The sequence below is a fragment of the Phaeodactylum tricornutum genome, chromosome 8 (genome assembly GCF_000150955.2).
Source record: "Phaeodactylum tricornutum CCAP 1055/1 chromosome 8, whole genome shotgun sequence".
Lineage (NCBI taxonomy): Eukaryota > Bacillariophyta > Bacillariophyceae > Surirellales > Neidiaceae > Phaeodactylum > Phaeodactylum tricornutum.
The window spans coordinates 229,710-251,975 of record NC_011676.1 but is presented as its reverse complement, the minus strand read 5'-3'; the positions used below and the strand labels follow the sequence as shown (position 1 = coordinate 251,975).

The 22,266-nt window shown below is 47.6% G+C and overlaps 11 protein-coding genes across 12 annotated transcripts; 6 read left to right on the top strand and 5 right to left on the bottom strand.

Annotated features, from left to right (window-relative positions):
- Positions 1-250: 250 nt before the first annotated feature.
- On the top strand, positions 251-1,499 carry PHATRDRAFT_45779 (predicted protein). The gene is made up of 2 exons (XM_002180166.1): positions 251-787; positions 876-1,499. The coding sequence occupies exons 1-2, from the start codon at positions 329-331 to the stop codon at positions 1,446-1,448; spliced, it is 1,032 nt and encodes a 343-aa protein (XP_002180202.1). The 5' UTR covers positions 251-328; the 3' UTR covers positions 1,449-1,499.
- Positions 1,500-1,933: 434 nt separating this feature from the next.
- PHATRDRAFT_45778 (predicted protein) lies at positions 1,934-3,013 on the top strand (the record flags this gene model as incomplete). The annotated part of the gene is made up of 1 exon (XM_002180165.1): positions 1,934-3,013. The coding sequence occupies one exon, from the start codon at positions 1,934-1,936 to the stop codon at positions 3,011-3,013; it is 1,080 nt and encodes a 359-aa protein (XP_002180201.1).
- Positions 3,014-3,097: 84 nt separating this feature from the next.
- Positions 3,098-3,716, bottom strand: PHATRDRAFT_45777 (predicted protein; the record flags this gene model as incomplete). Its single annotated transcript, XM_002179963.1, has 1 exon — positions 3,098-3,716. One exon carries the CDS (start codon positions 3,714-3,716, stop codon positions 3,150-3,152), a length of 567 nt encoding a protein of 188 aa, XP_002179999.1. The 3' UTR covers positions 3,098-3,149.
- Positions 3,717-4,789: 1,073 nt separating this feature from the next.
- On the bottom strand, positions 4,790-5,365 carry PHATRDRAFT_35568 (predicted protein; the record flags this gene model as incomplete). Its single annotated transcript, XM_002179962.1, has 1 exon — positions 4,790-5,365. One exon carries the CDS (start codon positions 5,363-5,365, stop codon positions 4,790-4,792), a length of 576 nt encoding a protein of 191 aa, XP_002179998.1.
- A 793-nt stretch (positions 5,366-6,158) lies between these two features.
- PHATRDRAFT_45776 (predicted protein) lies at positions 6,159-10,821 on the bottom strand. The gene has a single exon (XM_002179961.1). The coding sequence runs from the start codon at positions 10,566-10,568 to the stop codon at positions 6,195-6,197; it is 4,374 nt and encodes a 1,457-aa protein (XP_002179997.1). The 5' UTR covers positions 10,569-10,821; the 3' UTR covers positions 6,159-6,194.
- Positions 10,822-11,157: 336 nt separating this feature from the next.
- PHATRDRAFT_35566 (predicted protein) lies at positions 11,158-11,926 on the bottom strand (the record flags this gene model as incomplete). Its single annotated transcript, XM_002179960.1, has 2 exons — positions 11,158-11,745; positions 11,846-11,926. The coding sequence occupies 2 exons, from the start codon at positions 11,924-11,926 to the stop codon at positions 11,158-11,160; spliced, it is 669 nt and encodes a 222-aa protein (XP_002179996.1).
- A 2,658-nt stretch (positions 11,927-14,584) lies between these two features.
- PHATRDRAFT_35564 (predicted protein) lies at positions 14,585-15,442 on the top strand (the record flags this gene model as incomplete). Its single annotated transcript, XM_002180164.1, has 1 exon — positions 14,585-15,442. The coding sequence occupies one exon, from the start codon at positions 14,585-14,587 to the stop codon at positions 15,440-15,442; it is 858 nt and encodes a 285-aa protein (XP_002180200.1).
- A 13-nt stretch (positions 15,443-15,455) lies between these two features.
- PHATRDRAFT_45773 (predicted protein) lies at positions 15,456-16,665 on the bottom strand. The gene is made up of 2 exons (XM_002179959.1): positions 16,438-16,665; positions 15,456-16,354 (listed from the first exon to the last, which is right to left on the bottom strand). The coding sequence occupies exons 1-2, from the start codon at positions 16,621-16,623 to the stop codon at positions 15,611-15,613; spliced, it is 930 nt and encodes a 309-aa protein (XP_002179995.1). The 5' UTR covers positions 16,624-16,665; the 3' UTR covers positions 15,456-15,610.
- A 339-nt stretch (positions 16,666-17,004) lies between these two features.
- On the top strand, positions 17,005-17,811 carry PHATRDRAFT_35562 (predicted protein; the record flags this gene model as incomplete). The annotated part of the gene is made up of 1 exon (XM_002180163.1): positions 17,005-17,811. The coding sequence occupies one exon, from the start codon at positions 17,005-17,007 to the stop codon at positions 17,809-17,811; it is 807 nt and encodes a 268-aa protein (XP_002180199.1).
- Positions 17,812-18,469: 658 nt separating this feature from the next.
- On the top strand, positions 18,470-20,395 carry hUbi (the record flags this gene model as incomplete). Of its 2 annotated transcripts, none has more annotated exons than XM_002180161.1 (1): positions 18,470-20,395. In XM_002180161.1, one exon carries the CDS (start codon positions 19,107-19,109, stop codon positions 20,250-20,252), a length of 1,146 nt encoding a protein of 381 aa, XP_002180197.1. The 2 variants fall into 2 exon arrangements, with proteins under 2 accessions (XP_002180197.1, XP_002180198.1); XM_002180162.2 differs by having other exon boundaries at positions 19,107-20,252.
- A 372-nt stretch (positions 20,396-20,767) lies between these two features.
- Positions 20,768-22,237, top strand: PHATRDRAFT_35561 (predicted protein; the record flags this gene model as incomplete). Its single annotated transcript, XM_002180160.1, has 2 exons — positions 20,768-21,193; positions 21,314-22,237. The coding sequence occupies 2 exons, from the start codon at positions 20,768-20,770 to the stop codon at positions 22,235-22,237; spliced, it is 1,350 nt and encodes a 449-aa protein (XP_002180196.1).
- Between the last annotated feature and the right edge of the window lie 29 nt (positions 22,238-22,266).

Here is a 22,266-nt window from a genome sequence, read left to right as displayed (position 1 = left end):
CTCTCACTGTCAGCAGAGTCAGGATGAATGAAACGCGTGAAAATGTCACAGTCAATGCCGTTTGAGGCCTGAACCTTAATGGAAGCAAACAGGAATTTGCACCTTAAAACGCTACAGACCAAGAACTGGCAGTGACAGCGTTGCCAAACATAACGATTGACTTCTCACAATCAATTTGACCCGGGAAGGAGGAATATGGGCAACGTCAGAAAAAGCGTTTCCTCTCTCATTCGCACGAAGTGTCCAAGGTGCTTGTGAAAGATATTCAACATATGCAACGCGCGGTGAAATCACGGTATGCCCTCGAGAAAAAAGTTGAACAGCTGAAATGAACGACCGCGGAACGATTCGAGATCGAACGTTGGTATTGAGGATTTTAGTGCCGGGGTTGGAAACGCGATTGCGTGACAAAAAGCGAGAATCTGAGGATGCCGCTGCTATGGACGGAAAGGAATCCAAAGACTGCTACTTGGATCTAGAGGGTGTTACGTGCGAGCCCACAGCAGCACGAAATCGTACCTTGTGGAATTTTCACTGCGACGGAGCAACGTATCCTGCCAAACTTGTCAATCTACCGTGCCCGGTAGAACTGCACAAAACTCACGACCACGCCGCATACTTTAAATGCTCTGATATTGCACAGATGTTGATTGTCTATGAAGACGATATGGCTTTGGAAGAAGCAGAAGAAAAGGCCATCGAAGGCTTTCCGAGCTACCACCACTCGGGGCTGACGCCTCCGATGAAGCGAGTCGTGGAGAGAAGATTTGCCGCCAGGGAGCAAAAGGTAAGTGGGCAACAGTTTTTTTTATGTGCTACAGATCTCTAGGCTTCATTGTTGGCGACTCACCGTTTGGTATTTATTGCGTTGACAGGCTGTAGCACCGCCTAGAGCTGCGGTGGTAGACGTTGAGGATGAACTCTTGCAACTCATGGACAAGATTTCCAAAGACGAAAAGACAAAGCGAAACAAACTGCCTTCGCTTACATCGGCGAGTAAAATATTGGAGGAAGTTGTCGAGGAAGTGGTAGACTATGAAACCTGGATGGATGACTATGGTAGAGATCCGGATGGAGTCGAGTTTGATGCGAGCGATCATTTGTGTAGTCAGCACCCCGAAGTTTGGTTATCTCCCGATTTAATACGAGCAATCAAAGACGAAGACGAAGCTGCGAAGAGAAAGAGAAAAGAATCATCTGTAAAGAAGGAGGCCAAGCGGAAAGAGCGAAAAAGCCAGGAGGAGGCAGCAAAGCATACAAAGAAGGGGATTGCCTCAAAGAAGAATACAGAGGCGGTCGACGATGTGACACAAGCGGCAGCAAGTATGTTAGCTCAAGACTTTGATTTGATGGGAGCCGTTGTAGACGATGATGACTTCTTTGGTGATTTAGGTGATCTCGGAGATCTAGGTATCAATACAGACGACATGAATTTGGACGGACTATAGACATTGTTTCAACCCGTCATTTCAACGTTGTTTATGCGCTTTTAGCAGGGCTGCTACAAATTCACTGCGCTACTGGATTTGCCTAGCATAGCTCGTTACACGCAAGTTCATAGATGTGCTGGGTTCCTTGGTGGGCTGCAAGCATGGTAGAAAACTGCAGCGATAACCAACTAGAATCGTACTAGTCTAGAATAGCATAAGATCACTAGTAGTTTAGTTACGAAGCAGAGCAAAACCCAAATTATATCATGATCTGGCTGAGCAGACCAGTCTTAGTCTTAACGTGTATATGACAGACGCTTGACGTGGGGGTTTTCTGATGGTGCTCGCTCCCGACGAAAAGGGGATGGCCTCTAACTCGACCCCTACGTTATAAAAAGCAAAAAAAGGCTCCACGAAACCAACTGTGAAAGACTGTTGGAACATCGTGGAAGCTCGATCGATGGTGACAAGAGGCGGCAACGCGTAACTGTAAGAGACCTAATATGCGCAATCGACGCGCCTCTTTTCAGCCACCCTGCTACATTTTCGTCTTTTGTTTCAACCTTTACACCTCAGTATCAGTTTCAATCTGTTGTATATCTGCGATGTCGGCCCTCGCGTCGACAGCCGTGGCCCTCAGCAGTCGTGCGTTCGCGCCAACGGCCATCGAAATCACACTTGCCTGCGCTGATGGGATGACACTGGCTGCGCAATCGTGGAAGCCATCAAGTGAGCACACCACAAAGCGCCGCATTTTATGTCTACATGGCTGGATGGACAACTCGGCAAGCTTTCATTACTTGGCCCCACGGATAATGGAACACTTTCCCATGGACACGGAATTGGTGGCGTTGGATTTTCCGGGCCATGGACTGTCCTCCCATAAATCTATCGATGGTCCCCCTTTGATGCTTTCAGAGTCCGCGTTTTATGTTGCTGAAGCCGTCCGGCGGCTCAAATGGGATAGTGAGTCAACCCCGTTTACATTGATTGGACACAGCATGGGAGCAGCCGTCGGCTGTTTGTATTCGGCGGTGTATCCTGAACAAGTCAAAAACCTCGTTCTTTTGGAAGGGGCAGGCCCTTTGGCTCGAAAGACCGAAGACATTGCCAAACATATACGAATGCATGTACAGCGCCGGCAAACTGCTCTGATACAAAACAAGTCTCCTCGTATATATCCCTCGTTAGAGCTGGCAGTGGCTACTAGGCGCCAGACAGCCAAAAATTTTCCTGGCGATCAGTCGCTGAGCAAAGAGGCTGCGACCTTGATGGTAAAACGCGGATCTGTGTCGGTTGGAGAAGGGGTTCGGTTTTGTCATGACGCCCGTTTACAATGGCCTTCTCTTCAGTATTTCACCACTGAGCAAACAGAAGCTCTGTACAAAGATATTCAGTGCCCGACCGCGTTAATACTCGCAAAATCCGGCTGGCCATTTGACGAAGATCGACAAAATCGAACATTGGAACTGTTACGCCCAGTGCACTACACCACACTGGCAGGAAGCCACCACTTTCACGCGGATCCAGATACCGCAGAGAGCGTAGCTCAGGAAGTCCTGCGCTTTTTAGAGCAAGAGTAGGTCAGTCAAACACTGATCGATTGCAAAAAAAGTGATACGAAAGAACTAGTAATTCAATGTTTGCGGTTGCGTTAGAGGCGTAGTAGTGTGGTAAGCGAGATTTTTCAAATGCCACTTCGAGATGATTTTTCTAGTATCAAGGTCGGACGATATCGTCTTGTACCACAGGCTCCGGTGGCGGGAATTCATTCTTGTTTATTTTGTCGAGCGTTCCTGGTAAACCAAACAAAATCACCTTGTCTACTTCGCGAGCCTGAAGCATTTCAATCCCTTCTGGGGCCCCACTTTCGATGGCTAGTTCTGCTATCTGTTTGAATGCCTCCTTCAGTGTTCCGAAGCGACGCGTATTGACCTTGACCCGGACAACGGTGTGTGCGTCCAAAAGCTGGCGCAGCGAGTTTCCGTGAGTCAGCGTCGCTCCTTTGGATCCAATTCTCAAGAGAGGCTTTTGCGCATGCCGCCAAGCCTTCTCCATTTGGTCCAGGGGTTTTTTTGGCTCCGTAAATGGAGACTCGTCGAAGTCTTCTTCATCAATTTCGTGGTCTTCGGCGTCACCTGCATCTCTGAGGACAATGGTTCCACTAGCCGATTGCGATCGACAACATACAGCCATCGCTTGCCGGGCTGAAGGCTGGAATACGAAACCTCGTGAAAATTCTAAGCAGAGCACAGTAAGCAGAGTTAGTTGCAGCGCAGCTCTCATGTTTAAAATATAAAGGCTTTGAGTTAGATCACACCAAAAGTTCTCGGTCGGGATTTTTTTTTCACGGATTACTTGAATGAACTGTCGCGCATGTGAATACTTTCGATCTGATTTCGTAAGGTCTTGAAATAAAATTGAATAAATTTTTTTATTCCAGGTGGAGAAGGTTGACTGGTCCAACTTATATCTGCCGAAAGAGAATCCCCGTCTCGCAGGTTCATGGTTAGGATAGCGTCAAAAATAAGTCAATCTTGTACACAGACTATATTCATTTACGCAATGGGATGATTCAATCTTATAAAAAGGGTTTACCAATGGAGTGATCTACTGTTAATAGGACTGATCTGGCTATTGATGTGAACCAGCTTTCAGATTTTTTCTCCGTCTTGGCACATATGGCGCTGCAACTATCTCTTAACTGTAAATATGTTTTCTCGTTGCAAAATACTTGTGCGGCTAGCAATTGCTCAAAAATGCTTTCAAGACAACAAATGTCTTTTGACTTGGTCGTCCCTTCGTTTCATCATCGACTACACAGATTACTGGTCACGAAGATGCCGTACGTAACTCCTGAAAAGGATTTCATGCTAACTCCCAAGAGCACAACGATGCACCCGTCTCTCTATCAAGGTCAATGGTTTTGAAACATAAGTCTCGATTAACATAAAGTGACAACCATCCTACCTGCTATTGCTTGTTTCTATTATATGCCTCGAAGGTAGTAGAAACGACTCTGTTGAGTCACTAATGACCATTTGTGGTACTATTTTTATGCAAGGAAGATTATTTTACAGTTACAGCCAGTGTGCTTTTGTGTCATAAGGGCATAGGATATTTTTTCTAGACAAACTCGCTATATTGAGATTGATGAAATATGGTCATTGGAAATTTACAAAGAGAAATATAATATAGATAAGATAGATAAATAAGTATCCAAGAAATTAGTATCGAAAGCCCCTATTTCGTTTTGAGGCCAACAACGTGGTTTGATAAAGATCCCTCTCGTCGGCCGAATTTTGATGTTGATGATGAGAGGCAGACGACGGCATGGAAAGTCAATGGCAAAAAGCCTTTTATGTCCTCGACATTCGCACACCACCACCCTTGGTTGTGCTCGTATCTAATACGATCGTGTCTACGCCCTTCCATAAGAGCCATAGGCAGCTTATTGCCACAAACAGAGCAAGGCAGAGCATGCTGACCAATAGAAAGAAGAAACCGAGGACGACCTTGCCGAAAAGGACCAGTCCCAAGACGATGCCCATCATCATCTCGGGAAGTAGTGGGATAGCTAGAGATGATGGATTGATGTCCCTGCATGCGTGTCGGAAGAGCCATGAAGTGACGACGAATAAGGCAATGCTGAAGTTGACAATTTTCCATTGGAGATCCTGTGTTGATTGGGCTTCGTCGGTGAAAGCCAGACCAAATTGCACAAAGAGGAGAATAGGAAGAATGATCCATCCCAAAAGAAACCCACACAAAGTCGACTTATTGCTGTTTTCCTCGTTTTCACCGTCAAGGAGTTCAATATCAGACGCCATTTCCTCATCGTAGCCACCACATTCTTCCAGGCGGACTCCCAAAAGAGGTATATGTAAAGCTGAGGCGGCGGCTGCCATCGCCGCCAGATCATTGCTCGAAGTCATAATGGATTGATAGAGGGGAGAGTGTATTGGTGTGTGTAGATGGAAGAGTCTGAGCTTTCTCTGTGTCTCGTAGGCTCGGATCCAGAATTGTGCATGGTTCGTGAGGAAAGGCGGTCGTCGGATTTGGGCTTCACACGAGGGCTTGGACAAGGCGCGCCGGCAGTCTCACGACATACACATCCTTGGTACTGCATTAATTATTAAATTTGAACATTTCATTCCCGAGCTGACAGAAATGCATTAAAAAGTTACGAGCATGTCAATTGCCATGGCCTATGCCAATGGCCAATGGCCAATGGGAATCAATGGATACAGACAACCCTAGAGCACAACCTTACTTTGTTGCTCACACTTGCCCGCCTCTCACAGCCAAAAAGCATCGAAAAAGGGTGCCATCAGAAAACGTTCTGCCCTAGTGAACAGTCCACCCACATTTCGGGAACCGGGACTACGAAGGGAAAAATGGTTTCGGAACGCTTACTCTTCTTACTTGTAGTAAAATAAACGGACCTACCAAATTCGGGGGTGCGCGTTGCTGTCAACCACTTAAGTTTATGGCAAGGCTGGTCGACAGATACTTGATAATTAGACATCTCTCTTCCGCTTTTCTCGTCTATAGTGCTTTTGCATTTTATTCCTATCCAGGCCTTTGACATGGAACTCGTGTATTACTCATCTCGGCCTAATATGGGATGGCTGAAGAGCGCGAAACAAGGCATGTGGTTATCTCTGACAGGGAGGACGATCAATTCATTACAGCTGCAGTCTAATCCATATCATGATAGAAGAAATGGAACATGTGGTTCATGATTGATACCAAAAGCTATTTCTAATATTCTTGTAGGAGAACAGCAAGTCCCTCAGGCTCGTCTGTTCCTTGTCTTTTTGCCGCTTTCAAAAGTTGCGAATGCGTTATTAGCTTCTCGGGAAGGTCTGGGATCGACGCTTTATTTCTTGAATGTAAAAGCGACTCTTCTTGGACGGCACGATCGAAGAGCCCGCTGGCAGCTCCAATATTCGTACTTGGACTGATTTCGTTCAAGCTGTCAGCAGCGACGCGAAACAAATCTCGAATAAAGTCTTTTTGATCCTTGGCAGACGGCTTCGCCTTCATGCTTCTCTCAAGCTGCTCAATAGCGATCGCATCAATCCCGGGTAAGGTCAACAGAATCTGACGAGGTGCGTCGGTTGGGTTAACCAATATCCCTCCCCCTTGCAATGGGCGGTCAACAGTTTTTGCTTGCTCATAGCAATCCGGCTTTTGGCTTGTCGAGGGCTGCTGCAAGCCGGGTCCTTGTCCACCTGCTTGCAAGATTTGCCCAAGAACCAGGCGACAATAAATGTCACGAACAACATTGATCATATCCCACTCAATGCCAACCATCCATTTGGGCTCCGTGACTAGGTTTTTTACGGCTTGCGTAAACATCATATTGCCAAGCAAGTTGCTGTAGGACGGTGACCAGGCAACCGTTTCCAACAGACGGTGGCAAATTTTTGTTACTCGCCTGCATGTATAGGCATCGGGATATTCCAGACATTGGATCAACGCCATTGTGAGATTACCAGCAACACGTTCATTTTCCAACAAAATGAAGTGGCACAGTCCATTAATACGCAGTGCCTTCCTTTCGTCAATGGCTTGTTGATCGTCGCTTTTGAGAGTGCCGTCCGCATTGTATTGCTCGGAATCCTGATTCAATCGATTTTGAGGAGTCGGCTTGGTGTACCCATTCCTTTTTGCGGCTTGTTCTTCACGCGCTTGATTGGCCAATACCAAAGCCCAATCTCCCTTCAATGCCAACGCAACTTGAAGCACGTCGCTGAAGTTGCGCCCAATTTCGACTCGATACTTCTCCACAGCGGCTTCGGCTGTGACAGAATCTAAATCACCGACAAAGAGACCTGCGTGTGCGTAATACCAAGTAAACCAATCATCCCCACCCCTGGAAGCTAGAGCTGCAGCATAACTGCAGCCCTTAGACGTCAATGCTTTTGCAGCGCCCGATGGAGGAGTGCTACTGTTTAGAATTGGTAGCCAGGTCTTTTCCAATCTATATTTGATATGCTCGAAAACCGGCCCAAGAATGGGTTCCAGGTGCGTCGCGTACATTGTAGAAGGGCAGCTAACTAATAGAAGTTCAACCACATGCTTCAAAAAATGAATAAAGTGTCTGTGCTCCATCGCTTTCATACTTGCTGGATCAGTGACAACAGCGACAATACGAGGGTAGCTGCTAGCGAGCTCGGGAGCAAACAGGACTCTCTGGGTGCACAACAGACCGAACATTTGAAAGCATGTATGACGAAGCTCATTGAACCAGCCGCTCCATTTTGGAACAAGGTTGTTGTCGCGGCGAGTCGTACCCATTACAACACTTCCAGCTGTGCCACTTTCACCAAAAACACCGCCAGAACTCTGGTCGTGATTCTTAGACTGAAAAGCTTCGTCGTCGGAAATGGCGAATAAATAGCGTTGGTAAGGATTCTGCAATAATCGTGCTTGATTCTCGGGTCTCCAAACAGCCATGGTTGCCTCATAGACTTTTAGAAAGGAAGGAAGAATTCGGGGCCACAGTGGTGCAAAAGGATCAATCGTTGCCAAGTCCACAATACTGATTGGACCTTCGTCGGGAAAATTCTGAGAACCGATGGAGTCAAACGCCGAACTCGACGACACAGTCGGGCTTGCTGTACTTCCATACCGTTTCCTAGCGGCTTCGTTGCATCTCTTTCCCACAGAAAGCAATCGATTGAGAGCGTTAAATATTCGATAGTACTGCCATGTAATCTGTTTGACATGGGCAGCGTCTGTCACACTTTCTGGGAGAGCTGCAGCTTGACTAACTCCGAGTGTCTCCAGTAAACCCTGTACAGAGAGGCTTGATTGGACTTCGGGAAGTTCAAGCGTATCAGCCGCATTTGATAGCACTTCCGCTATGAAGCTTGCTCGACGATTTGGATCTTCGACAGCACTTGCAACGCAAGACAAAAATTCGTAAAGATGCATTTGATTGACTGGAATTAAACCGTGTGAAGATAGAAGAGACTTTGAAGCATCGCTCAGCTGCGACAACCATGGTAGAAGTTGATTTGGGACTTGTTTCGAAATCGAGACGAGTGTCACCCCACTTTTCTTCTTCAGCCCTACAATTTCATCACTCATTGTCTCACCCACAACTGTACTCAGATTCCACTCATCTGGAAGCCCGAGGTACTTTAACAGCGAATCCACAGCCTCCAATAATGTCGATGAGTCGTGTCCATTCTTCCAGTAGTGCTTGAGTGCGTCCAAAAGCTGTGCTCTTCGAAACTTGAGCCATACATGCGTCGGAGACCAAGACAATAATGCCTGCACCAGTTCTGACAAAGCTCGTCGAGTTCCGTCGCGCGAAGACTGGCCATCAAGGCGGTCTCTCGGTATCGGCTTTTCAACATTTATCGCCCATACAGGAATACCCCCGAGAACCGTATCCATGGGCTGGTACAGGGCTTCGAACTGAACTACTGCTTCGCTTCTTTGTGTGAGCTGAGAATTGAAAGACTCTACGTTGTCAAATGGCTGGCCATTTCCATACTTGTATAAAATACTCTGAAAGGTCGAGCTAACAGTAGTTGAAGATATTTCGGGCTCGACACTCCCTAAAAACTTGAAAAGAAGGCTTGACCTTGATCGCAAGTCAGACATCCAGATTTCGAAGTCTTCCTCGTCGTCAAAACTTGCCGCTAGCAAGACTGAGTGTGGGTGCAGCTCGTTTTCAACGTCTTCCCATCGGATTTTGACCATTTGGTTCATGTAACTTTTCAGAATTTCATCCACGAACGGTTTGAGTAGGCGTGCCTTTGATAGCTGAGGGTCTCGAAGGAGTGCTACCCAAGAATTAATTTGCTCGGTGCAGATACGCCCGGAAGGATGATGCAGCATGTCTACCTGAAGACGAAAAAAGACCATGAGCTTTTCGTAGACATCACCGTTTCCAGATAGAATTGACTTATTAGAAGTCACCAAAGCAAGGTGTGAGGAGACTACATTGGCGAGAAGACGTGATGTGCTCCGATGAAACTGGAGCTGGAGCGCAAGCGGATCCTGTGCATGTTTTTTTACTCCCTTCGCTGAATCTTCGGTCATTAAATGTTCATATTCAACCGCAAAAAGATGATTTGCCTCTTGAACTGCAAGGGGGATGTTGGTGACAAGGCGGAGCCATTGACCGAAATCCAGCTTTCCTCGTAACGCAAGCTGCTCAATGCATTCCACCGCTCGTATTTGAATCTCGTAGTCAGGCTCTCGCATCAGATGTAGCAATGCAGTCAAGAAATCTATAGAACCTCCTGTGATCCAGTTCACTGGCATCGAACAACAAAATGTTCGCAATGCCAGAAGTGTATCAGAAATCATCTGAGCCGTTCCCTCCCGCAGCTCTTTTTGAGCTCGATACTGGGAAGATTCTTCGGCTGTCATCTGATTTGTTGCGCGATTGTCGGATACAAGAAATGCATGCATGCTGTGCATGGTGTCTTTGGCCTGTCGTAAAACGGGATAATGTTCGAGAAGTTGAAACATTTTCGGCAGAAAGGCCCCTGACACTTCATTAAGACCAATCAAGACGTCGTTTCGTCTTGTCGTGCTGATTCTTGCATTGAAGTCTGAGTCTGTGCAGTTCTCGGCGACCAATTTCAAGCACTCCAGGCAAATTCTCACACCCTGGTGTTGCACCGCCTGCGGCCCTGGTTCGTTGTACCACAGGCCTCCATCCTGTTGAGAGGCGAAGACATCGTTCGCAAATGTTGTCCAGCGTTGCGGGAAATCCCTGACAACTAAATTTTCTAGTATAAAGGCAAGCTTCTTGGACAAGATACGTGATCCTTCTGGCAAAGTATTTGTAGACAGCAAGTGGGCTGACTTGAGAACCGCTCGTCTGAGCTCCACACGATCCAATTCCGATATTTTTTCGTAGCCTTTGTCCAAAAAAGCGGAAAGGATCTCAAGCGCTAGCAGCTTTGTTGCTACGGTAATATCGTACTGTTCGTAAAAGTGAGACGTCGAATGTAGCCAGCCCAAAATTATGGGGAGCCGTCCTTCAAACCGCTTAAAAGTCTCCAAAATCTCATAAGCTTGCAGACGATCCTTTTGTGCATAGGAGGCAAGATGTAACGATGAAAGCGCGATGGCTCGGAGTAATGTAGATTGCTGCTGGTCCATCCCGGAAGTTAAAAAAGAATTTTCTGTATCGTAAAGACGAGTATTGTTTTATCGGTCAGAATCGTGAGGTCCAAAGTGCTTTCCAAAAATCGTCCATTCCTTGGCGTGTCTAAGTCGACGAGTTGCTTGATCTAATATCAGACTTGTTGTCGACCAGCTATCCTATCTAACACAGAAAGTGTACTGACTGAACGCTTTCTAACTCTAATCAAAACAAGGTTTAGCAGTAGACGAGCATGGTACTATCGTACAATGGTGAGCTTATGTGTGCGTTTCGATCTAGCTCACAAACTAGAGCAGTCGAGAAAAAAGTACCAAAAAAAACAGACCTGCGCTCCGTGTGACTATCAAGGATTGGGGGAGAGAACATGTGTCCAGTCCATGTTGGAGACGAGCTACACCAAAGGCTGGGATGCTTAGAAGACGGAGCTGCCTCGCCCTAGTGTTATCAGGAACTTATACCTAATACCCTCACAAAAGTAGCAGGTCAGCGGGAATTGCTAGTAGGCACAGGCTGCCAAGCAAAATTTTGCCTTCATTGAAGCATCAATGCCAGTTCGCTTCTGCTAGAGCTCTCGCCCAATTGAGGTCAAGAATGAAGGTTACTCCTGTCGAAGCTGATGCCTTCTTTTGAAATGATGAAAATATCTTTCAAGTCACGATACAATTCATTATAATCCAGGCCGTAGCCAATGATAAAATGATTTGGAATTGAAAATCCGACATACTTTGCTACGTACTTCTTCGGTTCCTCCAGACGTTTGTCAAGGAGAGTACACACTTCCAAGCTTGCAGGCTTTCCTACGTCCTCCAAATGTGGCACAAGATGGGCTAACGTGGTCCCAGTATCTAAAATATCCTCGATAATGAGAACGTGCCGGTGTTGCAGCGACTCGGGTTTCACGCCCGAAACGATGACGTTGCCGGACGACGACGTTCCTTCGTAGCTTGAAGCTCGGACAAATTCCATGTCATATCCTTGGCACAGGTCTTGTAAGGCATCAGTAAGATGTGTGTAAAATGGACATGCTCCTTTCAGCGTACACAACAGTACCGGGCGCATTCCTGCATAATCCTCTTTTATGATAGCCGCCAGATCGCGGACTCGACTACGAATCGTTTCTGCTGTCATCACCAAGCTCTCGAAATGCCCCTCGTATTCCGGCGGATAGAGATGCTGAAGTAGGAATTCAGTGTGAATCGAAAGATGACAACAATGTGGTGATTGCAACTAGAGCAAGCTAGAGACTGACTTCGGTTCATGAGTTGTAGCTTACCGCTTCTTTCTCAAAATACTTTGGTTCATCGTGGACAAAAACAGGTGCCAACCGATCGTTTTCTGACTCCTCCGTTCTCATGTTGCTTCGGCTGGATTGCTCACAGATCAGTGTATTTGATCGACAACGAAATGGAGATTTTTTGTTGGCTCGGAAGTTGGTGTTGACGGTGAGCTGGAAATTGGTTGTCGGTCACTGCTAGCGAGAAGAAAACGGAGGACAGAAGGAAGTGAAACTCGGTTCGTTCTCGACAGCCTCACTGTCAATATGCTCATTTTCAATCCTTAGCGCTTTTAATGTCGAATTGACGGTAAATTGAATAGGATCTATAATATCTACAAGGTACTTTGACACGCCAAGTATTCATTGTTAGTCAACAATATTTTAGAGCTTTATAAGGTCAAAAAACACCTTCAAAGTCGAGTCTCAGGCAACTGAGGCTCATTAAACAAACGCTTAAATATACAGAGAAGATTAGCATGGTCTCTGAGCAAGAATGACACGCATAATCGAAGAGAAGCGAACCTTTTTTTTAGAACCGCTCACCCATGCTATCGTATGTCATTTACATTGACAAACTGCTATGAATGCGTTTGCGATAACTTCAGCTCGCTGAAGCCCTAGACATTTCGTTTGACTAAATTGTTTTCCGGTTGCTTTACTACCGACCGGTCTGCGGGTAGCATGTCTTGGCTTTTGCGAGTTCGAGAGAATTTATGGACAAGTGCGTTTACAGTTTGGAACACGAGTGTGAGTGAGCGGAATTGGCTATCTATAACATTCTTATTTCAGGAGGCTGGTGATTAGCAGAATTTTCAAAGATCTCGAATCTAAAATCGCCATGGTCTCGACGAACTTTTCTGCAATCAGCGACAACTTCCTCATACAACCTTTTTGCTTTTGTACACATGTGGAGGAAGGGTTGCCACAACTGAAGATTTACCAGCCACCACGACGTGGTCTGCCCATACGAAAACCTCCCATGCCTCCGCCGAAGTGAGCCCGACGCCTACCTCCTCCAATCATGTTCAACACCATCAGGGCTTGTAAAGGATTCACACCATTTCTGTGACAGACGTAAGCTACCCCAAGCAGGATCGCCATGGAAGAAAGACTCCCATCAAACAGTTGCAAGGAGTAGTTCCATTCACTCCCAGACCTCGAACGCTTATAAGCGCTGTCAGAAGGATCATATCCTGAATGAGGTCCGTGTCTGTGATTCTGGTAGTATCGGTCGTAGGCGTTGCCATATTCATAATTACCACGTTTCCTTTGCCCGAATAGTAATTCCATTCCGAAGCGACCTCCAAATGCAACATATAAAAAGAGCAGAAAGGCAGCAATTTTAACCACTGCTTTCGTGTCCTCTGATTGACTTGCGTAGTATGTGACAAGTCTGTCGCGGTGAAATCTCAGACGGTCAGCCCATGACGGCGATTCATCGATTGGGCTATTGGTAGTCCGATTGCGCGTGGACCTATGTGGGAATGGGATGTATTCAGGATTTTCGGGAGGCTCAACGTCAAAATCGGCATTGGACGCAGCCGCAGCGGAACCGTGGTCACGACGCAGTTCTCGGATCAGCATTTGGCGTGCCAATGAATTTCCGGGATCCAAACGTAGGGCACTTTGTAGCTCATTGCAAGCATCATTCGAGTGGCCGCCCAAAGTCACGTAAGCTGAGGCTAGCCGTACACGACCTTTAGCCCAAGACGGATTGATGTCGACGCACTGCTTCGCATTCTCTAGAGCCGCCCGGGCCTGTGCGGGGCCGCCAATTTTTAGTCGACAAGCGACCATGTTGGAAAGAAGGATTTGTCGGTCCGAGGCTGGGCATTCGTACTCTGTACTCAGCGCCGCCTTGTAGGCGTGAAGCGCGTCTTCGTATTCACCTCGATCGTAGGATTGACGTCCCTTTTCTTTCCAGGCAATCCAGTTGGAAGGTCCCGAAGCCGGGGACGTAAACCGCATTGAATTACTCGACAAAGCAGATCCTACAAGGACCAATCCAGACGCTGGTCGGTTAGGGATCAACGATTGAAGTCAAAAGTGAGTGTTCGGGCTATGGTCTTGTTATAGAAGTCCAAATGAGCCAAAGGTAGCAGCAAAAACAAGCAAAATGAAAAAGCAAAAAAATATGCAAGGGGTTTGATCCTACACGACGTAAATGGTTCTTTTTTATCTTTGAACCGAGTATTGTACCACGTGGAGATTTCTCCAAAGGACCGCAGACAGGCGCGCGAAAATCCACAGCGGTCAAAAAATCAAGAAGTGACAGACATGACACGACGGGACACAACTTCATTCACAGTCACTGTCAGTTTGCCTACCTACATGATGAAAATTGGATTTTGGCAACCACCACGACTACAACAACTTTCGCTGCTGGCGTACAGCATCGACGGTCGGCTTCCTTCCGTTGTATTCTTCAGTACTACGATCCATAGTCAATTCCAGAACGAACCTCAAAACTGTCTTGGCATGGCAATGGAGTAGGGGGCGCGCTCTTTACAGGAGTCTTTTTAGACAAATTGTACTGGTTGGTTTCGTCGGAAGGTTGTCGAACGCAGTGAGCAGCACTGCTCAACTTGCGCAATGAAGGGAGATTTTGTGTCTGGAAGACGCACAAGAACTAGCTTTTTAATTTTCTCTGTACTGATTGTTTCAAGTAGAGTCGACTGCTGGACGGTCAGCTCGAAACGTTCTAGAAAGAACCTGATGTCTACCAAGGCTTTGCAGATGGCAGCGAGTCACTTTGACCTCCCACTTTCACGACGGGAAGCAATTTCATCATCATCAGCTTTCTTACCCGGAATCCTCTCGAACCCTGGTCAAGTCCAGGCCAGAGAGGTATCAGTATCACGTGGAACTCTCAGAGATGTTGTTGATGATGCAACGTATGCTGCTTTGGTGTACGAACCCAAAAGAAAAGAGCAGACACCACTTCCGCTGCTTGTGGTACTCCACGAGGCCGGCAGGAATGACGAAACAGTCTGGAGTTTGGCAGATCCATTGGGTGAACATGCTGGCTTAGCGCCCAGCCTTTTGTTCACCGGTCGTGCTCCGACAGCCTTGGCTGACAAATTTGCCATGGTCGCGCCGTACTCCGCAGGGAAACGTTCCTTTTACGAAGAGCCTCGGAGCAAAATATTACAATTTATCGAATGGGTCTGCAGCGAAGCTGGGCAACGAGCAGGTTGTCCCTATGTCGATCCGAACTCCGTGTATCTTTTTGGTTTCAGCGATGGAGCGACTCTCGCTGTTGAGCTTGCAACCACCAGGAGATTTCGAGCTTGTACTATTGCTGCGTACGGATTTTCTGGAACGCTTCCGAAATTGGCGTTGGACCGTTTGAAAGGGATCCCTTTCTGGGTCTTTCATTCCGCGGATGATGTCATTTTTCCTGTGGTATACAGTGATCGTTTGGTAACTTCTCTTCGGACCGCGAATACTGAAAATACAGAAATCATTCGATACACACGATACGACAAGGATCAAGAAGGATTTGAGGGGTCGGTACGAGGTCACTCAACAGGAATTACTGCAACGAAATTGCCAGACGTCTACGAGTTCTTGCTTACCTCAAATAGAGCCTAGTAGCCTGTGTTTCGTGCTACATAACCACTTCTTTACGAACCATATAGATTGTAGTTCTACCACAATCCAGGGAGTTCCTCTTTCGGTGGAAACCGGGACACATCTCATCACAAGAGTAAAACACGGTCTTAGTATTCCACTCTTACACTCTCGCTGAGTTGAATTTTATTAATTTTTCATGATTTTCGGCTCGTCGTCGTCATCGTCTTTCTTTCGTTCCTCGGGCGGTGTTTGTGTGCGACTGCCCCAGCCTCCCTTATTTTCCTCACCCTGATAGCGCTGATCTCCTTCCCCTTCAAAGGCACCGAGATCGGCGTCTTGTTTGCCACCGGCACGTTTGCGCGGCGACGGCAACAGAACACGATCAATCAGTCCGTACTGCACCGCCTCGTCCGACGAAAGGTAAAAATCACGCTTCAGATCTTGCTGAATCCGTTCCAGGGGCTGTCCCGTCATCTGGGACAGTTCTTCCTCCATACGGTCGTTCCACTTTTTGACGTTACGAACCTCGAGCGCAATGTCGGTCGCCTGTCCACGAAAGACCTCGTCCATGCCGGTCCGTTGCAGCAGAAAACGACTGTTGGGCATGGCGTTACGCTTACCTTTGGTCCCAGCCGAACACAAGAAGGCGCCCATACCCGCACACAAACCGAGATTCACCGTTTCAATCTCACACTTTTGTTTCGTCTGCTGGATCAGGTCGTACAGGGCCAGCGAAGGCCGCAAGAGTGCGCCGGGTACGTTGAAGTACATGCTGATCGGGTCTTTGGGACTTTCGTTACGGAGATACAGCATGATTGAAATGAGACTGTTGGCGGTTTCTTCGTCGATAAAGGTGCTGATAAAGAGGGTTCGATCTCGGTACATGGCGGCTTCGATATCAATAAATTGTGCGTAGTCGGCTCCCGGAGGCTGAAGGCGCAGGACAAAGAGTCAGTTCCACGATCCGAACGAGTGCTACGTTGGCAAAGAACGAAAGCAGTTCAACGACGTACCATGTACGGAACTTGCGGGGATTGACTCGGCATGCGGATCGTTTCCCTCCGCGTCATCGTCATAGTTTGGGACACCACCGACTTTTGCGACAAGGCTTTCGCTTTCCGTGCGTCGTAGATGCCGTAGGCATTCACAGTCAAAGCCAACGAGGCCAAAAAGCCTATTAAGGACCAAAATTGGATCATGATCAATCCTGCGATTGGCAATGATCTCTGGGGCGTAGAGGGCTCTGTACGGACTGTGAGCAAGGGGGGGAGATGGGATTGTGGATGGGTGTCCGCGATCGTTCCCCAAGCGTCGAAACTACAAACCCTCCCTCCACCTGTATCTCCGGTTTCTCTCCTTTTTCGTGACGTGTCCACATCGATCCATTTTCAATATCCTGTACTCTAATGGAGAAAAAGCAGCGGCCAGACAAAATGTGCCATTTCCACAATCGACAAGAATTGCCGACACAACACGACAAAAATATTTCCGTGCCGACAAAAGACACACCATCTCGTTACACTGCACAAAACGGAGGGCAACACCTCGTGGTTTATGCCGTCCTGTTGGCGGCGACGACCATGGTGGCGACCTCGCAAACAGGCACAGGGTTGTTGACCAACATTTTGCGTCACACGATTTTCGGCATTGTGACCGTATATTTAGTGTTTGCCGTGTACGAAAAGACCAGCACCCGGAGCAGCGTCGTGGAAGCCACCGCATTCGTATCGCACACGCGCCCTGCATCAGTCGCCATGAACACTACCAATCCACGCCTGCATCGTGTGCTTTGTTTCGGAGATTCTCTCACAGCCGGAACGTCTGGTCGGCAATTCTTTCCGTACGCCACGTACTTGGAAAGTAAGCTGCGATCGATGGGACGTAGGGTTCAAGTGCAGCACTTGGGTATGCCGGGTTGGACTGCACCGCAAATGCTGGAACATCTCGATAGCAATCGGACGGGATTGCGACGGGCAATTCGGGCCGCCCAAAATCCGGGTTTCTCTTTGGTTCTGCTATTGGCCGGTACCAATGATATGGGGAGAGGATACGGTCAAGCAGAAACAGTGGAGAATATTTTGCAGCTTCATCAAGTAAACTACGACTCGGGGGTCCCGAGAACCGTTGCGATTGCGATTCCACCGTCGGGGTACCAGTCTGTAAACGAGCTGGCCAGGGCATTGGCGGGTCGGATCAACCAGGATTTGCGTGCTTTTTGCGACACCGAAGATCGAGCAACGTTTGTGCCGTTTCCGTTTGATTTTGAACGTGGAGGTGCGAATTGGTTTCAAGATACTCTGCACCTTTCGGAAACAGGGAACAAAGGTTTGGGCGAAAGCCTAGCTCCCATTGTAGAAAAAATACTACAAGAAATAGACTCGGCATAATGCAAAACACGAGAAAAATCAAAACTTGGTTGAGATACAATTGCGTATTTGTGGATACTCTGCTCGCGCAAAACTGTATCACTTTTATAGTTGGTGAGAAAGTTATTTTTTGGTTTCACTGTCAACCAGAACGTGTTCAAGACTGTACAGTAGTCAACGTCCTCCTCTCGAGTGCGTTACAAAACCAAAAGCCTCTAACTTTCATAGTTGAAGCATTGAACCAAAGCTACATCTTTTCATCATTGTGTTTACTTTACAGTGATTAGCTCTGGGAACGTGGAGCGGCGTGCTTTGGCTTGCGTTGCGCTACAATTCTGGTTTCGGCTTCTTATTTCACAGTTGTCGCAGTCACTGTGAGTTCACGCAACGCCCGGGATTCACCAGGTCAGGGAATTACAATTAGGTAGTCCACTTACAGTATCAAACCCGCACGGAGACGTTCAGGATTAATTTAGCCAATCATATTTTTTTGAAGCGCCAGTCGAGTCGTGAAAGCGTGGCACTAACCGCAACTGTAAACCGACCGAAAAGTGTGTGTCCCAACGAACCTCGTAGATATTGAAAGGGGACTGCGACTGAGTATCGCTGTTTATTCTGTACGTAGCGCAAGTACTAGAAACCCGTATTCTTTGAGCTTCGCTGCGGCAGATTTTTGTACGATCACGGCTCCCATAAAAACCATTTTCGGGGAGCCTTTGGAAAAAACAACAACTAACCATGCAGGTAAGCACGATGTGGCTTGGAAATGTTTCCATTAAAGTATTCTTAGTAGTCAGGGACATCGTGGCTGGAAAGAGGTCAAGAAAAAGAGTGAAAGCGTGGTGAAATGAGTGTTCACGGACAAACATGTCGAAAATCAGTCATTTTCTCAAGATGATACGATTGGAGAGGAATCGTATTGGACGGTTACTTGATCACAATGAGTTTTTGGACGTATAGCGTTGTCTGCTGATGCTGAAAGCGGAATGGAAGCGAATGGTGGAGTGGAAACCACGAAGTGGCTTTCTTTGGTTAGGAATTCTGCCGAATACGATTCTTACGTATCGTTGGTACTGCTTTCTACGCTTTTTTAGATTTTCGTCAAGACTTTAACTGGAAAGACCATTACGCTCGATGTCGAGCCTTCGGACACTATTGACAACGTCAAGACTAAGATCCAGGACAAGGAAGGAATTCCTCCCGATCAGCAGCGTCTCATTTTTGCCGGAAAGCAGCTCGAGGACGGACGTACTCTCTCGGACTACAACATCCAGAAGGAGTCCACGTTGCACTTGGTGCTTCGTCTCCGAGGAGGAATGCAGATTTTTGTCAAGACCTTGACTGGAAAGACCATCACGCTCGATGTCGAGCCTTCGGACACTATTGACAACGTCAAGACTAAGATCCAGGACAAGGAAGGAATTCCTCCGGATCAGCAGCGTCTCATTTTTGCCGGAAAGCAGCTCGAGGACGGACGTACTCTCTCGGACTACAACATCCAGAAGGAGTCCACGTTGCACTTGGTGCTTCGTCTCCGAGGAGGAATGCAGATTTTTGTCAAGACCTTGACTGGAAAGACCATCACGCTCGATGTCGAGCCTTCGGACACTATTGACAACGTCAAGACTAAGATCCAGGACAAGGAAGGAATTCCTCCGGATCAGCAGCGTCTCATTTTTGCCGGAAAGCAGCTCGAGGACGGACGTACTCTCTCGGACTACAACATCCAGAAGGAGTCCACGTTGCACTTGGTGCTTCGTCTCCGAGGAGGAATGCAGATTTTTGTCAAGACCTTGACTGGAAAGACCATCACGCTCGATGTCGAGCCTTCGGACACTATTGACAACGTCAAGACTAAGATCCAGGACAAGGAAGGAATTCCTCCGGATCAGCAGCGTCTCATTTTTGCCGGAAAGCAGCTCGAGGACGGACGTACTCTCTCGGACTACAACATCCAGAAGGAGTCCACGTTGCACTTGGTGCTTCGTCTCCGAGGAGGAATGCAGATTTTTGTCAAGACCTTGACTGGAAAGACCATTACGCTCGATGTCGAGCCTTCGGATACTATTGACAACGTCAAGACTAAGATCCAGGACAAGGAAGGAATTCCTCCCGATCAGCAGCGTCTCATTTTTGCCGGAAAGCAGCTCGAGGACGGACGTACTCTCTCGGACTACAACATCCAGAAGGAGTCCACGTTGCACTTGGTGCTTCGTCTCCGAGGAGGAATGCAGATTTTTGTCAAGACCTTGACTGGAAAGACCATTACGCTCGATGTCGAGCCTTCGGACACTATTGACAACGTCAAGACTAAGATCCAGGACAAGGAAGGAATTCCTCCGGATCAGCAGCGTCTCATTTTTGCCGGAAAGCAGCTCGAGGACGGACGTACTCTCTCGGACTATAACATCCAGAAGGAGTCCACGTTGCACTTGGTCCTTCGTCTCCGCGGAGGAAACTAAGTTTGAAGAATTCGTTCAAATAGTTCAAATTTAAGTATAGTCTTGATTGCCATAATTTTGACAGGCGTCAATATGTTTTTTGGAATCAAGAAATCTATGCCTCATTAGTAAGTCTGTTATAAACAGAATATTGAAGTGCATTACAGTCTGGCATTCCATAGCCTTTACCGACTAAGAGCCATGAAGGCTCGAAAAGCTACTTGTCGAGAAGTCGGGAAGACTGCGAACTCATAGTGAGAGTTTGATCGGACAGTGAGAGTGACCATCCTTTGTGTCACAGCCGGCTATTTTTTTCAACGACTGACTCAATCGTCTCCCGTGTCTATCGTAACACGCTATCATTTTTGTGCCTCTAATCCTATCGCGTTTTACCCGTCTGCTAGCATTATGCATCGCTCTTTCTCGACTGTCGAAGCATTCTCTGGGGGAATCTTCTCTCATCCATGCTATATCATTAGTGTGGGATTCTCGCAATGCGGTACACCACTGCTCGCAGTAAGCGCTATTATTCCCACATGTCACTACCGAGCTCTGTTTGCGGCATCGCTCGGGTCTGTGCAGCAACTACCTTTCTCGCCATGTTGTCTTCCCATACTTCTAGATTCGCCGTCCGAGCCTTTACCGTTAAGGCTTTTGCGGCACACAACTACAGACAACGATATCCTCTTCCCCATTTGAATGTTCATATGCACCGTGAAGCGGATATGGTGGAGCAAATGATTGGCGGAGAGCGGTACGAAGTGACTCAACTCCCCGATTCCATGGTGGAAACTACATTGTTTGTGGGTAATATTGACGAATTTGTGCACGACGATGACTTGTCGGGTCTCTTTCAGTCTGTCAGCAAGTTGCAGTCCGTACCTGCCTGTGTAGTTCGCAAACCAGACATGTCCTCACTACAGTACGGCTTTGTATCTTTTCCATCCGTGGAGGAAAAGGAGGTAGGTCTTGACTGTGAGTGGGTGGCATTGTGGTGCATGAGAATCGTGTGACGTTGGCGTTTCTTCCTTTTTCCTGGTACGGAAACTAACACATTATTTGTCGATTTGCAAACTTGGCAGGCTGCGATCATTAGATTCAATGGCTACGAATGGAAAGGGAAGAAGCTAAGAGTGCAGGAAATTCGGGACCATCCCGGTCGGGCTCGCGTAAGCGTACCGGAACGCATGGTGGCCTATGTAAGTGGAGCTGCCAAGAAAGTCCGCGGAGGGAAAACGAACCAACTCCGTCGGATCTCGCGCGATGATGTAGAACGACTGAGTCGTGGTCAGCCTTCCAAGAAGAAAGGATACGGTAGTCGAAACGTTCCGCATAGGTTGAATGACGAAGAACGAGCCGAGATGGATCGTGCCGCCAAGAAGGGTTTCGTTTCCTTTGCGGGCACTGGCAACCGACGGACTCGAAAGGGATCACCGCTCGCCAATATTCACCGACAGTGGTGTGATGCGCGGGACAAACCACAGATTCTACACTTTAAGGCTAGCGGTGGTAGACAACCCTTGGACCAAGTGATTGTTGATTTGTCGCCATTGAGATTGAACGGCCTCTTTGATGACCCGAGCCGGGTGGATGATTTTCTGGCTAAGTGGAAAGCAGACATTGCTACCGCAGCGAGCAACTCAGGGATGCAAATTTATACACGGACTAGTGATGTTGATGCAGATGAAAATGATCTTGACGAAGATATTGCTACTGATTATTTGGTCACCCTTGACCATCATGCAGTAATGGAGGCATGGGCCACGAAACCGATATGGAAGTTGCCAGTGGTTAGCTTTGCAGTCTTTGAAGGAGATAGACCACGCGCTAAGGCTATGGCCAAAGAACTGGCAGCATTGTGGGAAATTCCAGAAGAGCAGCAAGAGACTGGAGGAGGTCCCAAGACTCGTCGAGACGCTGGTGCTCGGAAAGGCGGGAAAACCAACATGAAGGGACTTAGCCAACATCGTAAGCGGGGTGGGGGTCACCGCCAATCTTTCTACTAGGTCGACCGATTCCAATTTACCTCCTACTT